At 35.6% G+C, this 18,924-nt stretch overlaps 1 protein-coding gene across 5 annotated transcripts in view; it reads left to right on the plus strand.

Moving 5' to 3' along the window:
- Window positions 1-18,774, plus strand: part of LOC132419211 (zinc finger X-chromosomal protein-like) — a 55,395-nt gene extending 36,621 nt beyond the window's left edge. For 3 of the 5 annotated variants that reach the window (XM_060003183.1, XM_060003184.1, XM_060003185.1), the window contains 6 exons: window positions 2,344-2,913; window positions 12,119-12,268; window positions 12,482-12,622; window positions 12,994-13,149; window positions 13,635-13,775; window positions 14,674-18,774. In XM_060003183.1, the coding sequence (XP_059859166.1) occupies window positions 2,344-2,913; window positions 12,119-12,268; window positions 12,482-12,622; window positions 12,994-13,149; window positions 13,635-13,775; window positions 14,674-15,857 (2,342 nt within the window). In that variant the 3' untranslated portion in view covers window positions 15,858-18,774. Of the gene's footprint in view, window positions 1-2,343; window positions 2,914-12,118; window positions 12,269-12,481; window positions 12,627-12,993; window positions 13,150-13,634; window positions 13,776-14,673 lie in introns of those variants that run through there. The other 2 variants (XM_060003186.1, XM_060003187.1) reach the window with 2 other exon arrangements.
- The last annotated feature ends 150 nt before the right edge of the window (window positions 18,775-18,924 follow it).

Consider the following 18,924-nt stretch of genomic DNA (forward strand, 5'->3'; position numbering starts at 1 on the left):
AACTTGAAATTCTCTGTTTTGATAGTGTCCTACTTATACAGCCCTGTTTCTCAAAAGGCTTTCTGAAAGGAGCCTTCTGCATCAGGCAGATGGAATCTTGCTTCATTCCTCCAACTGCTCAAGGAAAATTATATTCATGAAGTTTTAACAGTGGGAAAAAAAGTATTGACATTTACAGATGGTTCTAACTACATAATATTGTAAAGTGATTTACACAGCTGCTATTATAAGTTAAAATTTTAAGAATTTTACTCATTGAATTTTATATGATCATATTGCCATATATTAAAGCAACAGTAATTAATTTTACTAAGAAACATGAGGATTTTTAACATGCTTTCTAAATCCTGTGTGTGTGTGTGTGTGTGTGTGTGTTTCTTAAACAATTTGGGATAGTCTTGACTCGTGGTAATTTCTATTTGATAATGGTAAATACATCTTTGGACACTTGAACATATTGAAGTATAATTAATGTTGTTGAAAGAGAGACTGTAAGTTCCTTGGAGAAAAACACATAGGATTTACTAGCTTAAAGCCACAAGCCACAAGCAAGCCTGGGCATGGGTCAAGGGGTAGAATGAAGGGCTTTTTCATTTTAGCTCTATTTATTTAGACTATGTTGTTTGTCTGTCTATGAACAAGTCACTTAATTTACCAGGTCCTCCATTTTTACATGTCCTAATAATAATGAAACCTCTCATTACAGTTTTTCAGAACACTTCCCTTACATTGCCATTTGATCATTACAATACTCCTGTGAGGTATGCACGACAGATATTACTGTCCTCATTTTACTGATGAGGCAACCAAAATTCAGAGGTTAAATGACTTGCCCAAGGTTACAAAATGAATGTGTCTAAACTGTGCTCTGTGATTTAGACCTTTTAATCAGTGCTGTTGCCACTAAGTGCTTTCACAGGTATGTTTTTAAGATGCAGCTTAAAGTCATCTATTGCTTGATGTGAATTATTAGAGACATTGAAGACAAATTATTACTAAGCTTTATGTTGGAGTTTTATAGAAATTAAAGAAGACATTTTCTTGTTATTGTTTCTATGTGTAATGAAAGTGGGTATTAACTGGTTTAAAGACTCCCTGCAGCTTTTATTATTCCTTGGCCCTTGTTGATCATTTTTGTTTGTTGAAGAATCTGTTTGTTTCTCGGAGGGCCTGCTTATTGACACATAGGCATTGGGTTAGGCATCTGCTTAAATTCAGTTTCTCTGAGTCATGACCAGGGACACTAATCAGCCAAGTAGCATTGTAGTTAAGACTTCCATGATTGCTTTTTACTGGACCAAGAGCCAAGATACCAGATTTGTTTTCTTTTATTTTATCTTACGTTTTTGGTAAGGATATTTTACTTCTTTTCCCATTCATGGCATTCATTCAGTACATGTGCTGTGCAAGCAACTGTGTGTGATCTTGGTGAAGTCATTTAATCTCAGGGGGCTCCAGTTGATTCACCCCTCCACCTTAACTACAGAATGGAGTGAGTAGGGTTTCTTATATTCTGAGGAAACTGCCTTGGAGATGGAGTGTACGGGTTTGGGAAGAGGCTAGATGGAGGCAAGATACCCTGGTGAACTCGGTCAGGCTGCACAGCAACTAACCTCAACCTCCACTGCTCCAGTGCAGCTGTACTTTATTTCATCTTCTCTATCCACAGAGATTCTTAACAAGTTGTCTTTCTTTCTCCTTAACTGTGTAGCATTCTATCTCACTTTTCACTGATGCCCAGCTCCTTTTATATGCCAAATTCAGAGGATAAATTTAGAGGATAATTTCTAAATTTCCAGTCATTAAAGAATAATGGTGGAATATTATACCAGAATAGGGTGAGACAATGAAATTTTTTAAAGGAAGGGAAGAAAAGAAATATATATGAATGATTAAAAGTAGAAAACTGTGTTGAATGAGTTGGGGGGGAAAAGAAAAGAAATGGAACAGACAGGAGGGAAAATGGTTCATTAGTTTTCTGAATTTGTGTTACTTAATTTCATAATTATGGCTTAAAATTTTATTTTGGTTGCCTGGTAACTTTAATGTTTGTTTGTTTTAATGAATATTTTTCTTTTGTGACTGCCCTGCATTTTTTGTTTTTCTAGTATTTCTTTACATGTTAATTGGTTAGCGTTGAATAAAACCGTGCTTGTGTTAAAATCTTTTGTTTCTTATATGAATCAGATAGATTCCCTCTTTATTCCTTAAAGCTATTTTAATGTTTGAGAAAGCCAAGGATATAGTCTGTTCTCCTGGTGGAAATTAAAGAACATTTACATCATTTAAGATAGCCATTCATGCCTACCTGAAATTTGTCGTTTTAATTTTTGTTTTTTTAAGGAACTGATGCTACACACATGGATGGTGATCAAATTGTTGTGGAAGTTCAAGAAACGGTTTTTGTTTCAGATGTTGTGGATTCAGATATAACTGTACATAACTTTGTTCCTGATGACCCAGACTCAGTTGTAATCCAAGATGTTATTGAGGATGTTGTTATTGAGGATGTTCAGTGCTCAGATATCTTAGAAGAAGCAGATGTGTCTGAAAATGTCATCATTCCAGAGCAAGTGCTTATTACCTCAGATGTAACCGAAGAAGTTTCTTTAGCACATTGCACAGTCCCAGATGATGTTTTAGCTTCTGATATTACTTCAGCCTCAATGTCTATGCCAGAACACGTCTTGACAAGTGAATCCATACATGTGTCTGACATTGGACACGTTGAACACGTTCATGATAGTGTAGTTGAAGCAGAAATCATCACTGATCCTCTGACAACTGATGTAGTTTCAGAAGAAGTATTGGTAGCAGATTGTGCCTCTGAAGCAGTCATAGATGCCAACGGGATCCCTGTGGACCAGCAAGATGATGACAAAGGCAACTGTGAGGACTACCTAATGATTTCCTGTAAGTGTTGGGGTACAGTGATTGTCCAAGGTGTTTTTGAAGGCTGTCTTTCCTAACTTACATTAGGGTGATGTTTTCTTTTTTTTTTTTTTATGGTACGCGGGTCTCTCACTGTTGCGGCCCCTCCCGCTGCGGAGCACAGGCTCCGGACGCGCAGGCCCAGCGGCCATGGCTCACGAGCCTAGCTGCTCCGCGGCATGTGGGATCCTCCCGGACCGGGGCGCGAGCCCGTGTCCCCTGTATCGGCAGGCGTACTTTCAACCACTGCGCCACCAGGGAAGCCCAGGGTGATGTTTTCTTGACTTAAATTTATATAATGTTAAGATAAATCTCATAAGCCTATTTGCAATATTGTTTTAGTGTGGTTCCTATAAGATAAGCTGTAATTAAGGAAAGTGAAATGATACAAAAGTAAAGTTATTTATTTCTACATAAGGTTGTAATAGAAAGATAAAGGCTGCAAAGAATAGGACTGAACTATATGAAATCGTGAAGGATGTAATTAGGCTGTTACTTCCCTTATTAGAATTACCACCAAAACTTGAAAGGGTTTCAGTTTGGAAAAAAATCTTCTCTCTTTATAATGCACTCACTTTTGCACTTACTTTTTCCCACACCAATGTCTCTTTTCCCTTTGGAGTAATAATTGTATTTTTAAAAATAAATTCACTTTTGCATTTGGAATTATATTAGTATAACACCTTGAAATAAAGTAGTCATGTACAAGAGCGTAAACAACTAATTTATGTAGATTTTAGATTGATTAGAAATTTAATATCATTGTTTTACATTCTGCTCACTACTCCTTATGGAATGCTGGCTTTCTTCATTGAGCGTACTTTTTTTAATCACCCAGGACATAATTAGACATAGTTTTGCTTATAGCACATATCATAGTCATAATAATTGTTAGTAGAATGCCTCGATAGGTGTCTGATCTTTCTGACTCCAGCTTTTAAATATATTCCTTACATTAATGGGGTTTCACTTTGTTGGCTAGTTCCATTATCTAGCTGTTGATTTAAACAACTTGGTTATCTTAAATTAGCAGCTCATAGAGATAGCTAGGGTCTTTAAAATCAAGTTTTAGTGTACAGGTGGAGTTCAGACTGTTCCCACTGACTCTGAATATAAGTCTTTTTCCCTTGTGTCTTTGAGCATAGCACAGTAAAATTTACTGCACACATTTTGGGGGCAGAGATAGTAGGCATTTATATGTCTCCAGTGTGATCAGGTATATCATCATCGTGGCCCAGCTTTATGATAATGATAATTTTCTACATTCTACAGCCTCCACTGCTCCAGTGCAACAGCACTTTTTTCATCTTCTCTATCCACAGAGATTCTTAACAAGTTTTCTTTCTCCTTAACTGTGTGGCATTCTATCTCGCTTTTCAGTGATGTACTGTTTGAATTTTATACCACATACATGGATTACTCTTTTAATAAAAGTAAACTAATTGGCAAAAAAAAAAGCCACTGTGAAAGCAACAATAAGAATAAAAATAAATAATTTATTATCAGGAATCTTTTGATCAGGCTTTAGAATATTGCAAAAGTGAAATGGCAAAAAAAATAGAATTAAACATGATTATGGAGAAAATTGATAGACACAGGAGACAGAAACTAGGAGATAAAACCCAAATACAGAAAAATTCAGTGAACTTTTTAAATACTTAAAAGACAGTAAACCTTGAAAACTAGACAGAATTGGCTCATCACATACAAATGATCTTTCCTCAAAAAGAGTAATGGTGGTTTTCTCATTAGTAAACATGGAGGCTAGAAGGCAATGGGATAATACAGTCAATATGTTGAAGGGACAAAGACGGTCACCCAAGAATTCTATATCTAGCTAAAGTTTTAAAAATGAAGGAGAAATTGACCTTCCCATATGAACAAAAAAACCTGCAGTAATCAAGACTGATCAGTATTAGTATAAGGATAGACATATAAATCAATGGAAGAGAATTGACAGTGTAGACATAAACCCATACATCTCTGGCCATTGATTGATACACTGATTTTTCACAAAGGTTTCAAGATAGTTCAATGGGGGGACTCCCCTGGGGATCCATTGGTTAGGACTCTGCACTCTTACTGCCAAGGGCCAGGGTTTGATCCTTGGTTGGGGAACTAAGATCCCACAAGCTGTGTGGTGAGGCCGAAAAAAAAAAAAAAAAGTTCAATGGGGAGGAAAAATAGTCTCTTCAACAAATGATACTGGGATCTCAGAATTGGAGAAAATATTTGTAAAGCCTGTATGTAACGGTCTAAGAATCAAGGATATTAACCTTTTACAACTCAGTAATAAAAAGACAGATAACCTGATTTTAAAAATGGGCAGAGAACTTGAGTAGACATTTCTTCAAAGGAAAAAGCGTAAGTATATAAAGGATGTTCAACATTGTTAGTCATGAGGGGAATACAAATCAAAACCAGAGTGAGATACCACTACAGACATTCAGATTGGTATTTTAAGAAATGGAAAGTAAGAAGTATTGGCACGAATGGGGAGATTTTGCATCTCATAAATTGCTGGTGGGAAAGAAAACGGTGTAGCCACTTCAGAAAAATTTGGCAATTCCTCAGAAAGTTAAACATGAAATTACCGTATAACACAGCTATTCTACTGCTAAGCATATACCCAGGAAATTTTAAAACATGTCCACACAATAGTTTTTATACAGATGTTTATAGCAGCATTTTTAATGCTAGTAGCCAAAACATGTAAACAACCCTAATGTTCATTAGTAGGTGAATTGACTTTAAAAATGTGGTATCACCATACATTGGAATTTTATTTGGCCATAAAAATAAGAGAAGCATTGATACAGTCCACATCATGGATGAACTTAGAAAGTTCAAGAAATAAGTATATGAAATGTCTAGAATAGGTATATCTATAAGGACAAAAAGTAAATTAGTGATCGCCTAATCTAATTGTGAGATAGTTGAAGATGGGTTGGTAAAAGAGTACAAAGGTTATCTTTTGAGGGCGATAGAAATATTCTGGAATTAGATGGCGATGATAATTGCACGACTGTGAATTTATTAAACACCACTGAATTGTGCACTCTACTCACTATAAAAGGGTGACTGTCATGGTATATAAATTTTATCTCAATATTAAAAGAGAATCATTGAAATCATATGAGGCAATACATTGTAAAAAGAAATTAACAGAATGATAAAACCGTCAAGTCGTAATGGTAGTTACGTTAGTGAACTTTTAGAGGATAAACCACAAAATACTCAATACCATATGATAATCCAACAGGGTCTAAAAATTCTGAGGAAACTATAGTTTAAAAATTTTATACCCAGCCAACTTGTTCTTCAAAACAAAATGACAGATAAGTCATTCTCAGGTACCCAAGATTTCACAGACATTAGGACTCATGAGTGGTGGGGGTTTGCTATTCAGTAATTAATAGAACAATTAAATGAAATACATCAGTAGAAATACCTCAGGAATGGAGGGAAAAACTGGTGTTAATTTAAAACTAGAGTTTGGCGTTAGCAGATGCAAACCGTTATATACAGAATGGATAAACAACAAGGTCCTACTGTGTGTGTAGAACAGGGAACTATATTCAATATCCTATAATAAACCATAAAAGAAAAGAATATAAAAATTATGTGTGTAACTGAATCACTTTGCTGAACAGCAGAAATTGACACAATGTTGTAAATCAACTGTACTTCAGTAAAGTAAAAAATAAAAGTGGACTAAACAAATGTATATTTTAAGATCATGCAACAAAGTAATTATGTACAAAGTATTAACTATAAAGTATTTCAGATGGCATGATGTATAAGTGTGTTAATTTCTATCTCTCATCACAGATGACAGTAGATAACTGTCCTTAAAATATGATAACCATCTAATAACTATAATACTTTCCCAAGAGGGGTGTTTTAAAATCTACATTTATTGGGCTAATAGACATTTACTTGAAGACCATCACTTATACATTTAGCAAATGGATGTTGAATAGTTACGATGTGCCAGGCAATGTTGTAGGCTCTTGGGATTAGTGAATAAAATGAATGGAAGTTCCTTCCCTTCACAGGGAATGCCTTCTAGCAGAAGTTTACAGGCATAAAATTAATAAGTGAATTATGTGTGTATTAGAAAGTGCTTTGAAAAAGTTAAAATAGCCCAATAAAGAAGATAGTGAGTTGTTATGCTCAGGATGCCTAGAGAAGATGACATTTTATGAAAGACTTCGTTTTGAGTTTTCTGGTAGACATCAAAAAGGAAATGGATGTGCTAAACTGAGTTCAGGAGATAGTTCTGGGTTAATGATATAGATTGATATAGATTGAGAATTCTTAGTGTATAGATGAAATTTAAACCGTAAGGGTGAGATCACCAAAAGAGGGATTGGTTATGTATAAAGGAAAGAAGGCCAAGAATGAAAAGGCGTGAGGTTTTTAAGAGGCAGGGGAAAAGGAGCAGCTATGACAGAAGAATCAAGAGTGTAGGTCAAAGAAGTCAAGAAGGAAAGTCAGTCACAGAGGAGAGTGAACGTCTGTGTCAGATGCTAGTGCAAGTCAAATGAGTGCTGAGAATTGGTCATGAGTGACTTTAGTGAACAGTTTTGGTGAAGTTTGGCAGAAGCCTAAGTGAAGTGAGTTCAGAGAATGTGGAATGAGAATTGGAGAAATGAAACTTGCAGAAGTGGGATCAAGATAAGGTGGTTTTATCATTGTTGCTGTTTTACAGAGAGAAAGCTTAGTTGTTTTCTGAAAGGAATGTTCCTGTAGAAAATGATGGATAAATTGATGTAAAAGATAATTGTTGAACAGTACAGAGAAAATATAAATTAGTGCTCAAGTCAGAGGGATTGCTTTTAAATAGGAGGAGTACAAATAGTTTATGGTAATGTACAGTAAAAATAGAATTTATGGATTTAGTTGTTGTCAAGCGGGTAGAGCCAAATTTAGTGGATTTTTTTTAATGTTGTTTCACTTGTTCTTAGGGAAATAGGAAGTAAAATCAATTGGTAGGTAGTGTTGGAGTTTTGAGGAAAAAATGTGAAATATAATCCATTCACAACAGTTTATGGTCATGTATTTGAAAATGAAACCATAAGAATTATGTGATTTTTAAAAAAAATCCAGATGTAGCTGCATAGATAATAGGTGCAAAGACAAAAGTTACATTCAGCAGGGGTGTGATTCTGCAAATCAAATGGTCAGATGAAGTGAGAGAGGGCCATAGGAATTGGGAGAATATTCAAGGGACTAGAATGGTGAACGTGAAATTAAATTGGCTTTATTGTTGAATTTGTTGTTTAAAAATAACGTTACAGGGCTTCCCTGGTGGCGCAGCGGTTGAGAGTCCGCCTGCCGATGCAGGGGACACAGGTTCGTGCCCCGGTCCGGGAAGATCCCACATGCCGTGGAGCGGCTAGGCCCGTGAGCCATGGCCACTGAGCCTGTGCGTCCAGAGCCTGTGCTTCGCAATGGGAGAGGCCACAACAGTGAGAGGCTCGCGGACCGCAAAAAAATAAATAACGTTATAATTTTCCTTTAAAACATTTGTGTTCATTCTTCCATTCTTTTACATGTATACATGCATAGAGAAATATCTGAACAGTATTCTTGTAACTATTGATAGTTTTAGGTGATGGGGTTAGAGCCTAGAATTTTGACCACTAAGTCCCCAGGGAACTCCCTTTATTGCATATTTTTAAAAACGTAGAAGCAACTAGAAGGATCTTTTACAGCTGCAGGTGAATATGTGACATTTTGCAATTCCAAAATTATTAGATTTTACAGTCCTCAAGAGTTTTATGGTTACCTACAGATTAACATTTATAAAAACATCTAGTGTGAATTTGTAAACACAGGACATTAGGTTTTTCAGTACCTGTTTAAAATGACTTTTTATAAACTTGCCAAAAGAGGGCAACTTCATCTACAAAGTTCTTAGAGGTTAGTTCTCCAAAGAATTATACATTTATTTTGGATTGTCCTGCCTGGTTTGCTGAGATCTCCAGCCCCTATCTCAGTTTGACATTCCAAAGTCACCTTTAAGAACATAATTTTAATTGTCAGTCAGCTGGATATGTCATTTAAAAAACCGCTAGGGCTTCCCTGGTGGCGCAGTGGTTGAGAGTCCGCCTGCTGATGCAGGGGACACGGGTTCGTGCCCCGGTCCGGGAAGATCCCACATGCCGCGGAGCGGCTGGGCCCGTGAGCCATGGCCACTGAGCGTGCGCGTCCGGAGCCTGTGCTCCGCAACGGGTGATGCCACAACGGTGAGAGGCCCTCGTATCGCAAAACAAACAAACAAAAAAAACGCTATTACACGTCAGACCAGAATTAAGGATATAATGCCTATTTTTTCCTCACGAACTGTATTTATTAAATATTGTAAAGATATTTTAGTTAAATTCAGGGTTTAGGGAAGGGGAGTGTGTGTGTTATTTGTTTATAATTGCCAAGAGTTTAACAAGCTGGGATTTTTGACCCTTGATATCATTAGGTTCATCCTGTACCAGCTCATTCTCCCTCACTTCTCAAGTTCTTAACCCAGTCTACCTTTCTCTTACTTTTAAACCAGAGTCCTTTGCCTCCTCTTGTGTATATCTGGTTGAAACCACCAGTCAGGACTTTTTTTCTTGTTTTCTGCATTTCTAGCTCCTGTCCCCCCAAAACAGGCTAGCTACATTGCTATTGCTGTTTGCTTCTGGGTATCAAAAATAATAGTGTTTACCCTCCTGTATAAGGAAACTGCCTTCATTTTTGCTCCTAGTTTCGTCTTCTCCCTTTCCTTCTGAGGTCTTGATCCAGCAGATTCACCATGCCCTCTTAATTCCAGCCTCTCACTTTCTTTATTACCTATAGACTTTGAGCAGGCTTAAGTATTTTTATCAAACAGTAATCTCCTTGATCCTGCAACCCATTCTGATTACTGCTTCTGTATTCTCCTTTTTTATACTAAACTTAAAGAAATTTACATCCTATATAGAATTCTCCACCCACTTTTGTCTGACCCCATATAGCATTCACTAAAACACTTTTCATCGAGAATATCAGTGACCTCTGGGTTACTATAAACCAGTGTAGATGTTCCTCCTTGACTTCGTATGTGTGTTGTGTTATTCTGTGTGCCATAGTAGGGTTTGCACATTGGTAAAAATATTTCAGGATGCTGTTTGAAAGCAGTTTTATGTTAAGTAATTTATTGGGGATGGGGATGGTCTTGATTTGTAATAAGAAACTAAAGTGTTGTATTTTCACTTGGGAGATACTTAATTTATCTGAATATTCTACATAAGAATATTCTATAATTCTATGTAAGAATTTGATTAGACAAATGAAATTTTTAGATCTTATAGAGAACATGATGGGGAATTTGGAGAAGTTATTTTAAAGATATCAAAAGCTGAATTCTGTCTTTCTAAGCCAGTGTTAGGAATTTAAGACGTAAAATTACATAGTGGTCAAAACTATCGCCATGGCCTTATTTGAGTTGTGCTTGAGTCATGAACTTACTCATCTGATCGCTACTCATGGAAAAACCACCTTCTGTTAATTATACCGTTTATGGATTTTTCAAAAAAATCACCTTAAATCTCATAGAATTCTTAAAATACCTAAAAGTTGATGAATGTTAGCTATGAGTCACATGGATTAGGTTTTGTAGTCTGGCTTAGGTCATTACCTGTGTGATCTCAGATAAATCATTCAACTTTCATTAACATAGGTTTCCTGTCCTTTAAAATTTTGGCAGTACTTTAAAACCTCCCTCCTTAAGTATTTAGTTACTAGGTAGGTAATCTCTTAAATGGTAGCTATATCACATTTTAAAATAATCAAATCATCTGTTCATCATCTGTTTTCCTACTAGAATACAAACTTCTTGAGTCCATGACTTTTTCGTATTTTATTTGTATCTCTGGTATCTAGCCCAAAGTCGCACTTATAGTTGTGATTCATTGTTGAATTGAATAAAATATAATCGTTCAACGAAAAGGATAATGAAATACGTCTAGCAGAGGAGCACCAGAAGCAAAAAGGAAATGAAAAGGCTTGATGGCAGTATTGAAGACAAGCTAAATTGAAGTCTTCTCTGGGCTTTGGTTCTGCTTCTCTCTGCTTGGTCTTCAGCTCTGCCAAATAGACCACTTGTTGTGTCTAGAGCAGAGAGAACATTCCTTCAATCTTTCTCTAATGCACACAGCGTCAGTGATGAGTTGAATAGTACTAAGTTTTTATCAGTCTTTGCCAAACTTTCTTTTGTGCCAGAGATAGCAGTGCACGAAAGGATATATTATTTGGGAATTATATTTTTGGTATTATTACAATTCAGAATATGTTTCTTTGAGACATTGTTTTTTTTTACTTTTGTTAATTTTCCAAATCCTAAACATAATACTGTACAAATTTTTTTTCTTCTGTTATGAAGTTTAAAATATGAAATGTTTGTTCTGTATTCCCTGAATCTCTACTATTGGGAACCATGAGAGCCTCTATTGTTAAATAAGGATTTTGGGGGTTTTTTCCCCCAAAATGTAAAACACCCTACCTTCATTAAGGTCTATAAGAGTATGTTTAAGTATAGATTTGCTGCATTTGTAAGCAATGACCCAGAATGATTACTTTTATGAACTCAAGTATCTGTGTGTTTGTTATGTGCACGTATATATACCATGTCTGTAAGTATGTGGTTTTACATGAAACAGTTTGATGTTTACATTGACCATTGTAATATACGTTTTTGAAAATCATACTTCGTTGTTTTTTTTTTTAATTCAATTCTAATAGAAACATAAGATCAAACAGTATTCAGGAGTAGTGAACATGAGATAACACCGATAAAGCATTTATATTAAATTTAGTGCTTGCTGATTTTACTACTAGGACATTTCCCACAAGATTTTCGAAAATATAATACTGCTTTTACCTTATGCATATAACTATATCCAAAGGTAAGGTATATCATTTCATTACTTTTGTTAGTTTCCTAGGTTACCAGCAGTTTAAGTAAAATAATTTTTACCTTTATATCTCATCTGCTTTTCGAAAATTTTCAAAATGTATTCATTGAATCTTCTGCTTTCTGGGTAGAATCATCCAGTTTTACATGAGTCAGGTTAGAGATTATGTTTGTAAAAAAGGAGTTTTGAAAATGGTAATATTTTATTTAAGCATCTATTACTATGTAATGTGTTTCCTGCCTTTTTAGTGGATGATGCTGGCAAAATAGAACACGACGGTTCCTCTGGAATGACCATGGATGCAGAGTCGGAAATGGATCCTTGTAAAGTGGATGGCACTTGCCCTGAAGTCATCAAGGTGTACATTTTTAAAGCTGACCCTGGAGAGGATGACTTAGGTAAGAGGAAACCTTCAGCATATTATACATCCTGATCAAACACTTCAGCCTAATTACTTTTTGGTGGTTTAGACTGAGAATGCTGTAATGTTTTCTGAAGGTAACTTTTAGGAGGGTTCCAATGTAACAGAAAAGTATGTAAAATGTAGTAAGTGAAACAGGTGGAAATGAAGTCTTCACATAAATTCTTGGAGCCTTCATCTTCTCTGATAGGTGGCACTGTAGACATTGTGGAGAGTGAGCCTGAGAATGATCGTGGAGTTGAACTACTTGATCAGAATAGCAGTATTCGTGTGCCAAGGGAAAAGATGGTTTACATGACTGTTAACGACTCTCAGCAAGATGAAGATTTAAGTAAGTAGGTGGCCTTTTTGTGGGAGAGAATTTTATGTTTCTATAGGCTTTAAATTTTTTATGCACCAGTATTTGAAGAAAATAAGCAGCACTAAGAAGACATTATTGTACTGCTGTATTCCAAAGAAGAATATCAGTGACTCTTGATGTATGCTCAGGATGTCATTTTGTAAGCAAATTATGGTGAAAGCCAAGAAAGTGATGATTCATTGAATAAATATTTATAGTGTATTTACTATGGGAAAGTAATATTCTAGGTATATAACATTTGAACCTCCTTTCTGTTTAATAACAAAATTGAAATAAAAATATCTGCCCTGTCTGATCTGTAAACTTGGTCACAAAAGTGCTTCTGTTGATTTTCTACTCAGATGTTGCAGAAATTGCAGACGAAGTTTATATGGAAGTGATTGTAGGAGAGGAGGATGCTGCTGTTGCAGCAGCAGCCGCTGCTGCAGTGCATGAACAGCAAATGGATAACAATGAAATCAAAACATTCATGCCAATAGCATGGGCAGCAGCTTATGGTATGTCATGTTGCAGCTTGAAGGATTGCATGGTTCTTGAACATGAATTTATTATTGAAAAACATGTTTTTAGGGTCTTAAGTTTCAGCAATATGATGTACCAGTGTAGTGATTTAAGTAAATACAGGAAGATGATATAGTCTACCTTTTGCCTTTGCCTTTACCTTTAACAGGAATTTTTTTCGTGCCTATATTTAAGAAGTATGTAGACTTTCAAGCTCAAATTTTTTAATCTTTAGTATATGTGGCTCATGACCTTTGAGTGAGAACGAGAGAATTCATGGGGGAAAATGATGCTATATTTGGAAGCTAGGCATTTCCTACAGTCTTGTATATAAGTAAGCCCAGTAAAGCCTAGTACCTAGAAAGGGAATTTCTGTCATTCATGAGTATCATGGTTTTTCATTGTTGTAGTTTATAAAGAATCCTTAATTCTTTATAATTTATAATACTGTATAATTTTGTTTTTTAATGCATATTGTTAGGTAATAATTCTGATGGAATTGAAAACCGGAATGGTACTGCAAGTGCCCTCTTGCACATAGATGAGTCTGCTGGACTTGGCAGACTGGCTAAACAAAAACCAAAGAAAAGGAGAAGACCTGATTCCAGGCAGTACCAAACAGGTGAGGGCACACGAGTTCCACAGTGCAGCGTGCTCTGCAAGCTCTCAGTTGAAACTAGTATGTATCCCCAGAGGTGTTATGATGGCATTTTAACTGCTAGAATACAGTAGCTTTTGTGTATTGAATTTGAAAATATAATTTTAAGAATTCACTGATATTCATGAATGATTTCCTTGGATAAAAAATAGATTTTGGATCAGAACCTATTTCAGGAAAAATAAAAATATCAGGTTATTTTAGTGGAAATGCAAAAAAAGATTACTAAAATATTATGTCAGTTAACTTTAAATGAAAAAACTGAAAAAAATCTAGGGACTTCCCTGGCAGTCCAGTGGTTAAGACTCCTCACTCCCAGTGCAGGGCACAAGGGTTCGACCCCTGGTCGGGGAACTAAGATCTCACATGCTGCATGGCTTGGCCAAAAAAAAGGGATCTGTTTCTGTCAGCATGAGGCATCATTCAGAGAGGAGCAGGACAGATACGTCAGTTGTTCATTCATATATTCCTTTTTTGTATATCTTGTATAATGATTTGCATATTAGATTTTTTTATGGGTCTGGGTGAACTTTAAGTTAATGTCAGTTTGGCTTGACATAATAAAAGCTGAAATGTTGAGCTTTATGAATGATTTTCTCTAGATATCTAAATTTATATGGCTTTAAATTGCTACTTTATATATTTTAAACTAGGAATAAGATTGGTACAGTCATAATGAGGTTTCTGGACCAGGTTCTCTTTATTACTAGGTTTCTATATCTTTTGTTGAAAAACAATAAAAGGTATGTTAAAGTAATATAGGTACTTATAAACAGTGTTCAGAACACACACTTTAAATGCTTGAAGAGACCAAAACAGAACTTGGATTGATCACTCATGCTCCTTTCTTTTCCTTTCTTAGCAATAATTATTGGCCCTGATGGACATCCCTTGACTGTCTATCCTTGTATGATTTGTGGGAAAAAGTTTAAGTCGAGAGGTTTTTTGAAAAGGCACATGAAAAACCACCCTGAACACCTCACCAAGAAGAAGTACCACTGTACTGACTGTGATTACACTACCAACAAGAAGATAAGTTTTCACAACCACCTGGAGAGCCACAAGCTGACCAGCAAGGCGGAGAAGGCCATTGAATGCGATGAGTGTGGGAAGCATTTCTCTCACGCTGGGGCTTTGTTTACTCACAAAATGGTGCATAAGGAAAAAGGAGCTAACAAAATGCACAAGTGTAAATTCTGTGAATACGAGACAGCTGAACAAGGGTTATTGAATCGCCACCTTTTGGCAGTACACAGCAAGAACTTTCCTCATATATGTGTGGAGTGTGGTAAAGGTTTTCGTCACCCGTCAGAGCTCAAAAAGCACATGCGAATCCATACTGGGGAGAAGCCGTACCAATGCCAGTACTGTGAATATAGGTCTGCAGACTCTTCTAATTTGAAAACTCATGTAAAAACTAAGCATAGTAAAGAGATGCCATTCAAGTGTGACAGTTGTCTTCTGACTTTCTCAGATACCAAAGAGGTGCAGCAACATGCTCTTATCCACCAAGAAAGCAAAACTCACCAGTGTTTGCATTGCAACCACAAGAGTTCGAACTCAAGTGATTTGAAACGACATGTAATTTCAGTTCACACAAAGGACTACCCCCATAAGTGTGATATGTGTGATAAAGGCTTTCATAGGCCTTCAGAACTGAAGAAACATGTGGCTGCCCACAAGGGTAAAAAAATGCACCAGTGTAGACATTGTGACTTTAAGATTGCAGATCCATTCGTTCTGAGTCGCCATATTCTCTCAGTTCACACAAAAGATCTTCCATTTAGGTGTAAGAGATGTAGAAAGGGATTTAGGCAACAGAATGAGCTTAAAAAGCATATGAAGACGCACAGTGGTAGAAAAGTATATCAGTGTGAGTACTGTGAGTATAGCACTACAGATGCCTCAGGCTTTAAACGGCACGTTATCTCCATTCATACGAAAGACTATCCTCACCGTTGTGAGTACTGCAAGAAAGGGTTCCGAAGACCTTCAGAAAAGAACCAGCACATAATGCGACATCATAAAGAAGTTGGCCTGCCCTAACAATACTTTCACAGACTTTTGTAGAGATGTTGGCTTTTAAAAGCCAATTTTAAAGCCCATCAGTTTTGTTCACATACAGTACTGTACATTGATTTATACTGTGTACAGATAGGATTATTCCTTCTCGTTACCTTTACATTTTATTCAGTAGTGTTCTGAATCCTATTTAGTTTGTTTAATGAGGAAAAGTAGCAACAAACAAGTTGCTTTCAATAAAATAATCCCTGATTCTGTATTGAATTTTTCCATCTTAGAAGTTTTAACTATTTAAGTATTTACTTTATTCACCTTGATGGTACTCTTCTAAGACGATTAAAGATAAAAACATGATTTAGTAACTCTAAAAGTAATCATTTTGACTCGTTTTTCCCCCACAAATTCTTTGCATTAAATAGAAACATCTGGAATATAAATGGGAGATTTTACTGTCAGTTCTAATTACAACATGAGTCATTTACTTGTCTAGCTTAACATTTTCAAATCACATGACCGTGAAACTTTGCATTTGAGCCTCAACATTGAATATAGTATATTGGCTAAGTTTGTGCTTAGTTTTCATTCTGTTTAACAGGCAAAATATGCTTCTTTTTACTTTCTTTGTAGTGTTTACATTTTTTGCCAGCACAGCACACTTTTAGAAGTGGTATTGAAAGGTTTTGCTTTTTCCTGTTTTTCATTCTCTGTCTGTACTCCTTTGTTTTAGAATAGTTATGTTCTGTAAATGAGACTTATTGTGAACTAAGTTTTGGAATTTTTTAGAGAGAAATGTGGCTCATATGCTTTTGCAAGGTACCCTAAATTTTATATGTGCCTGTATGTTGCTTATTTTACATACTTAAACACACAATCCCAAATTCTAAGTCTATGATGAAAAGTATTAAATGTACAATGAACTGAAAGATCCACAGATGTATGAAGGAGCATTTTTGCCAACTTTTTATTCAGAAGGATCAAAATTTAGCTGAAGAATTAGGAAAAAATAAGGACACTAATATTTTTATAAAGTGAAGTATTATCTTATAAAAATCTTTGGTAATTGGAAAAGAGAAGTTAATGGTATTTCTAGATAGAATGCTTTCATACAGGTTTATCTTCATACCTTAAAAATTTCTGAAAACCTAATGAGTACCAGTAGATATTAATCTCTCTGTTCAGACCGAGAAGCCTGTAAAGAACCTGTCTTCTCACAAAATAAGGCAGAGAGTAAGGAAGCGGTGGCTGTATATGCTAGAGAATGGGTGCAAATTAAACTTGACAAGCTCAGCCTGCGTTTTTATTTCTTAGGCAGTTAGCAAACTTGAAAAATATTTAATACTCAAGTTGCCTTTTATTAGAAGACAGAAGTTGTATTTAAAGTACATAATAAAATGTAAGGCTTTATTTGAAATATAAATTCTTTCACAGTTTTGTTTTTTATTTGAGAGTTGAAATATTTTAAGCAGTTAGTGAGTCATAAACATAGATATAAAATGAATTCAGTTAATTAGAATTTGGTTGTGTTAATACAAATTTTGGAGAAAAGGAAACACGTTTTAGGTTGCTCAAATTAGCTATTGGCACATATATACTGGCACACTGTGGGAGATTAGAAATTTTTCTTCCCTTGTGGTAGGTACCTTACAACTTCATTATGGTGCTTTCTTCTACTCCTGTAGAGGTTTTACCTTTCTCTGTGCCATTCATATTCAGAAGTTATATTAATACAGTCAGAAATCTAAGCATTTGGGGTTTTTCACAGCCACTCAAGGCAAGATTAATTTAATCTCGTTCTAAATCAAGTGATTTAGGTATATAGGAATTTAAACCTAATGCCAGCCACAGCCATAAGATGGATTTTGGAACCTCTGCCTTCTTGGCCCTCATATATGTCCCCATCTGTTTTATTGTCCATCTGTTGACCTGTTCTGGAAAACTCTTATTTTTGTATGTGAGTATCTTTTAAATCTCCCTCAAATTTGTTATTCCCTGAAGTAACATAAAAGGAAACGTTTAATGAAAGTTTACATTTAAGAATTTTAAAACATTCTGTAAAATTAATATAGATAAATAATTAATTTTATTTTAAAAATACACTGAAAGATAAAGAACAACACTTTACATCATATTTCTCACATTCTGGAGTCATAAACAGTTGTTTTGTTTTTAAGCGCAATATTGAGACCTTTAAAAGGTATTAAGGATTTGGTCAAGTTAATATAAAACATTTGCCTTTGTAAAGAAAAAATGAAATTGTACTTACTGTTATGTACTGATATTAATTGAGGTTGTTTTAATTCTTAAAACAATTTGATTAGCAAAGCTAAAAAAGTATATGTTTCAGTTTAGTGTTTAAAGAGGTACCAATTTTTAGAAGAACATAAGTTATTGTTTTGTTGAAATAACCTGTCAGATATTGTATGTTCCCTCCTTTGTACACATTGTAAAATACTTAAAGTAAAATACTTAATAAGAAATTCATATAGAAGAATGTGACACTATTGTAAATGTGTACTTGAGAGTAACATGCAAAAATAAAAATCAGACTATTTTCCTGATAATCAGTGTTTAGTCTATTTGATACTAGTACAAAGTTAACACTTGCCTGAGAAAAAAAAAAGTGCAGCTTTCTTAAATCTAGTAAACATAATACAGTGGACTATTTTTGTTTCCCCATTTCTTAATTCATTCTGTATAGAAGTGGAATGAATGCAAAATGTTTAATTGTGCTTCATTTTTTTGACTTGGTTGGAAATGTTCATCCTGTGAGTTAGCACGTAATATTTTAGAGTAGTTAAGAGCTAATTGGGGGCTTCCCTGGTGGCGCAGTGGTTGAGAGTCCACCTGCCGATGCAGGGAAACGGGTTCGTGCCCCGGTCCGGGAAGATCCCACATGCTACGGAGCGGCTGGGCCCGTGAGCCATGGCCACTGAGCCTGCGCGTCCAGATCCCGTGCTCCGCAACGGGGGAGGCTACAACAGTGAGAGGAAAAAAAAAAAAAAAGCTAATTGGTAAGTCCTTTTGATTAGCATGTCCTTGAAATACACTTTTTTCTTTTATCTTTACAAAACATTTGTCGTTTTCCATCTGC

This window comes from Delphinus delphis, chromosome Y (assembly GCF_949987515.2).
Source record: "Delphinus delphis chromosome Y, mDelDel1.2, whole genome shotgun sequence".
Lineage (NCBI taxonomy): Eukaryota > Metazoa > Chordata > Mammalia > Artiodactyla > Delphinidae > Delphinus > Delphinus delphis.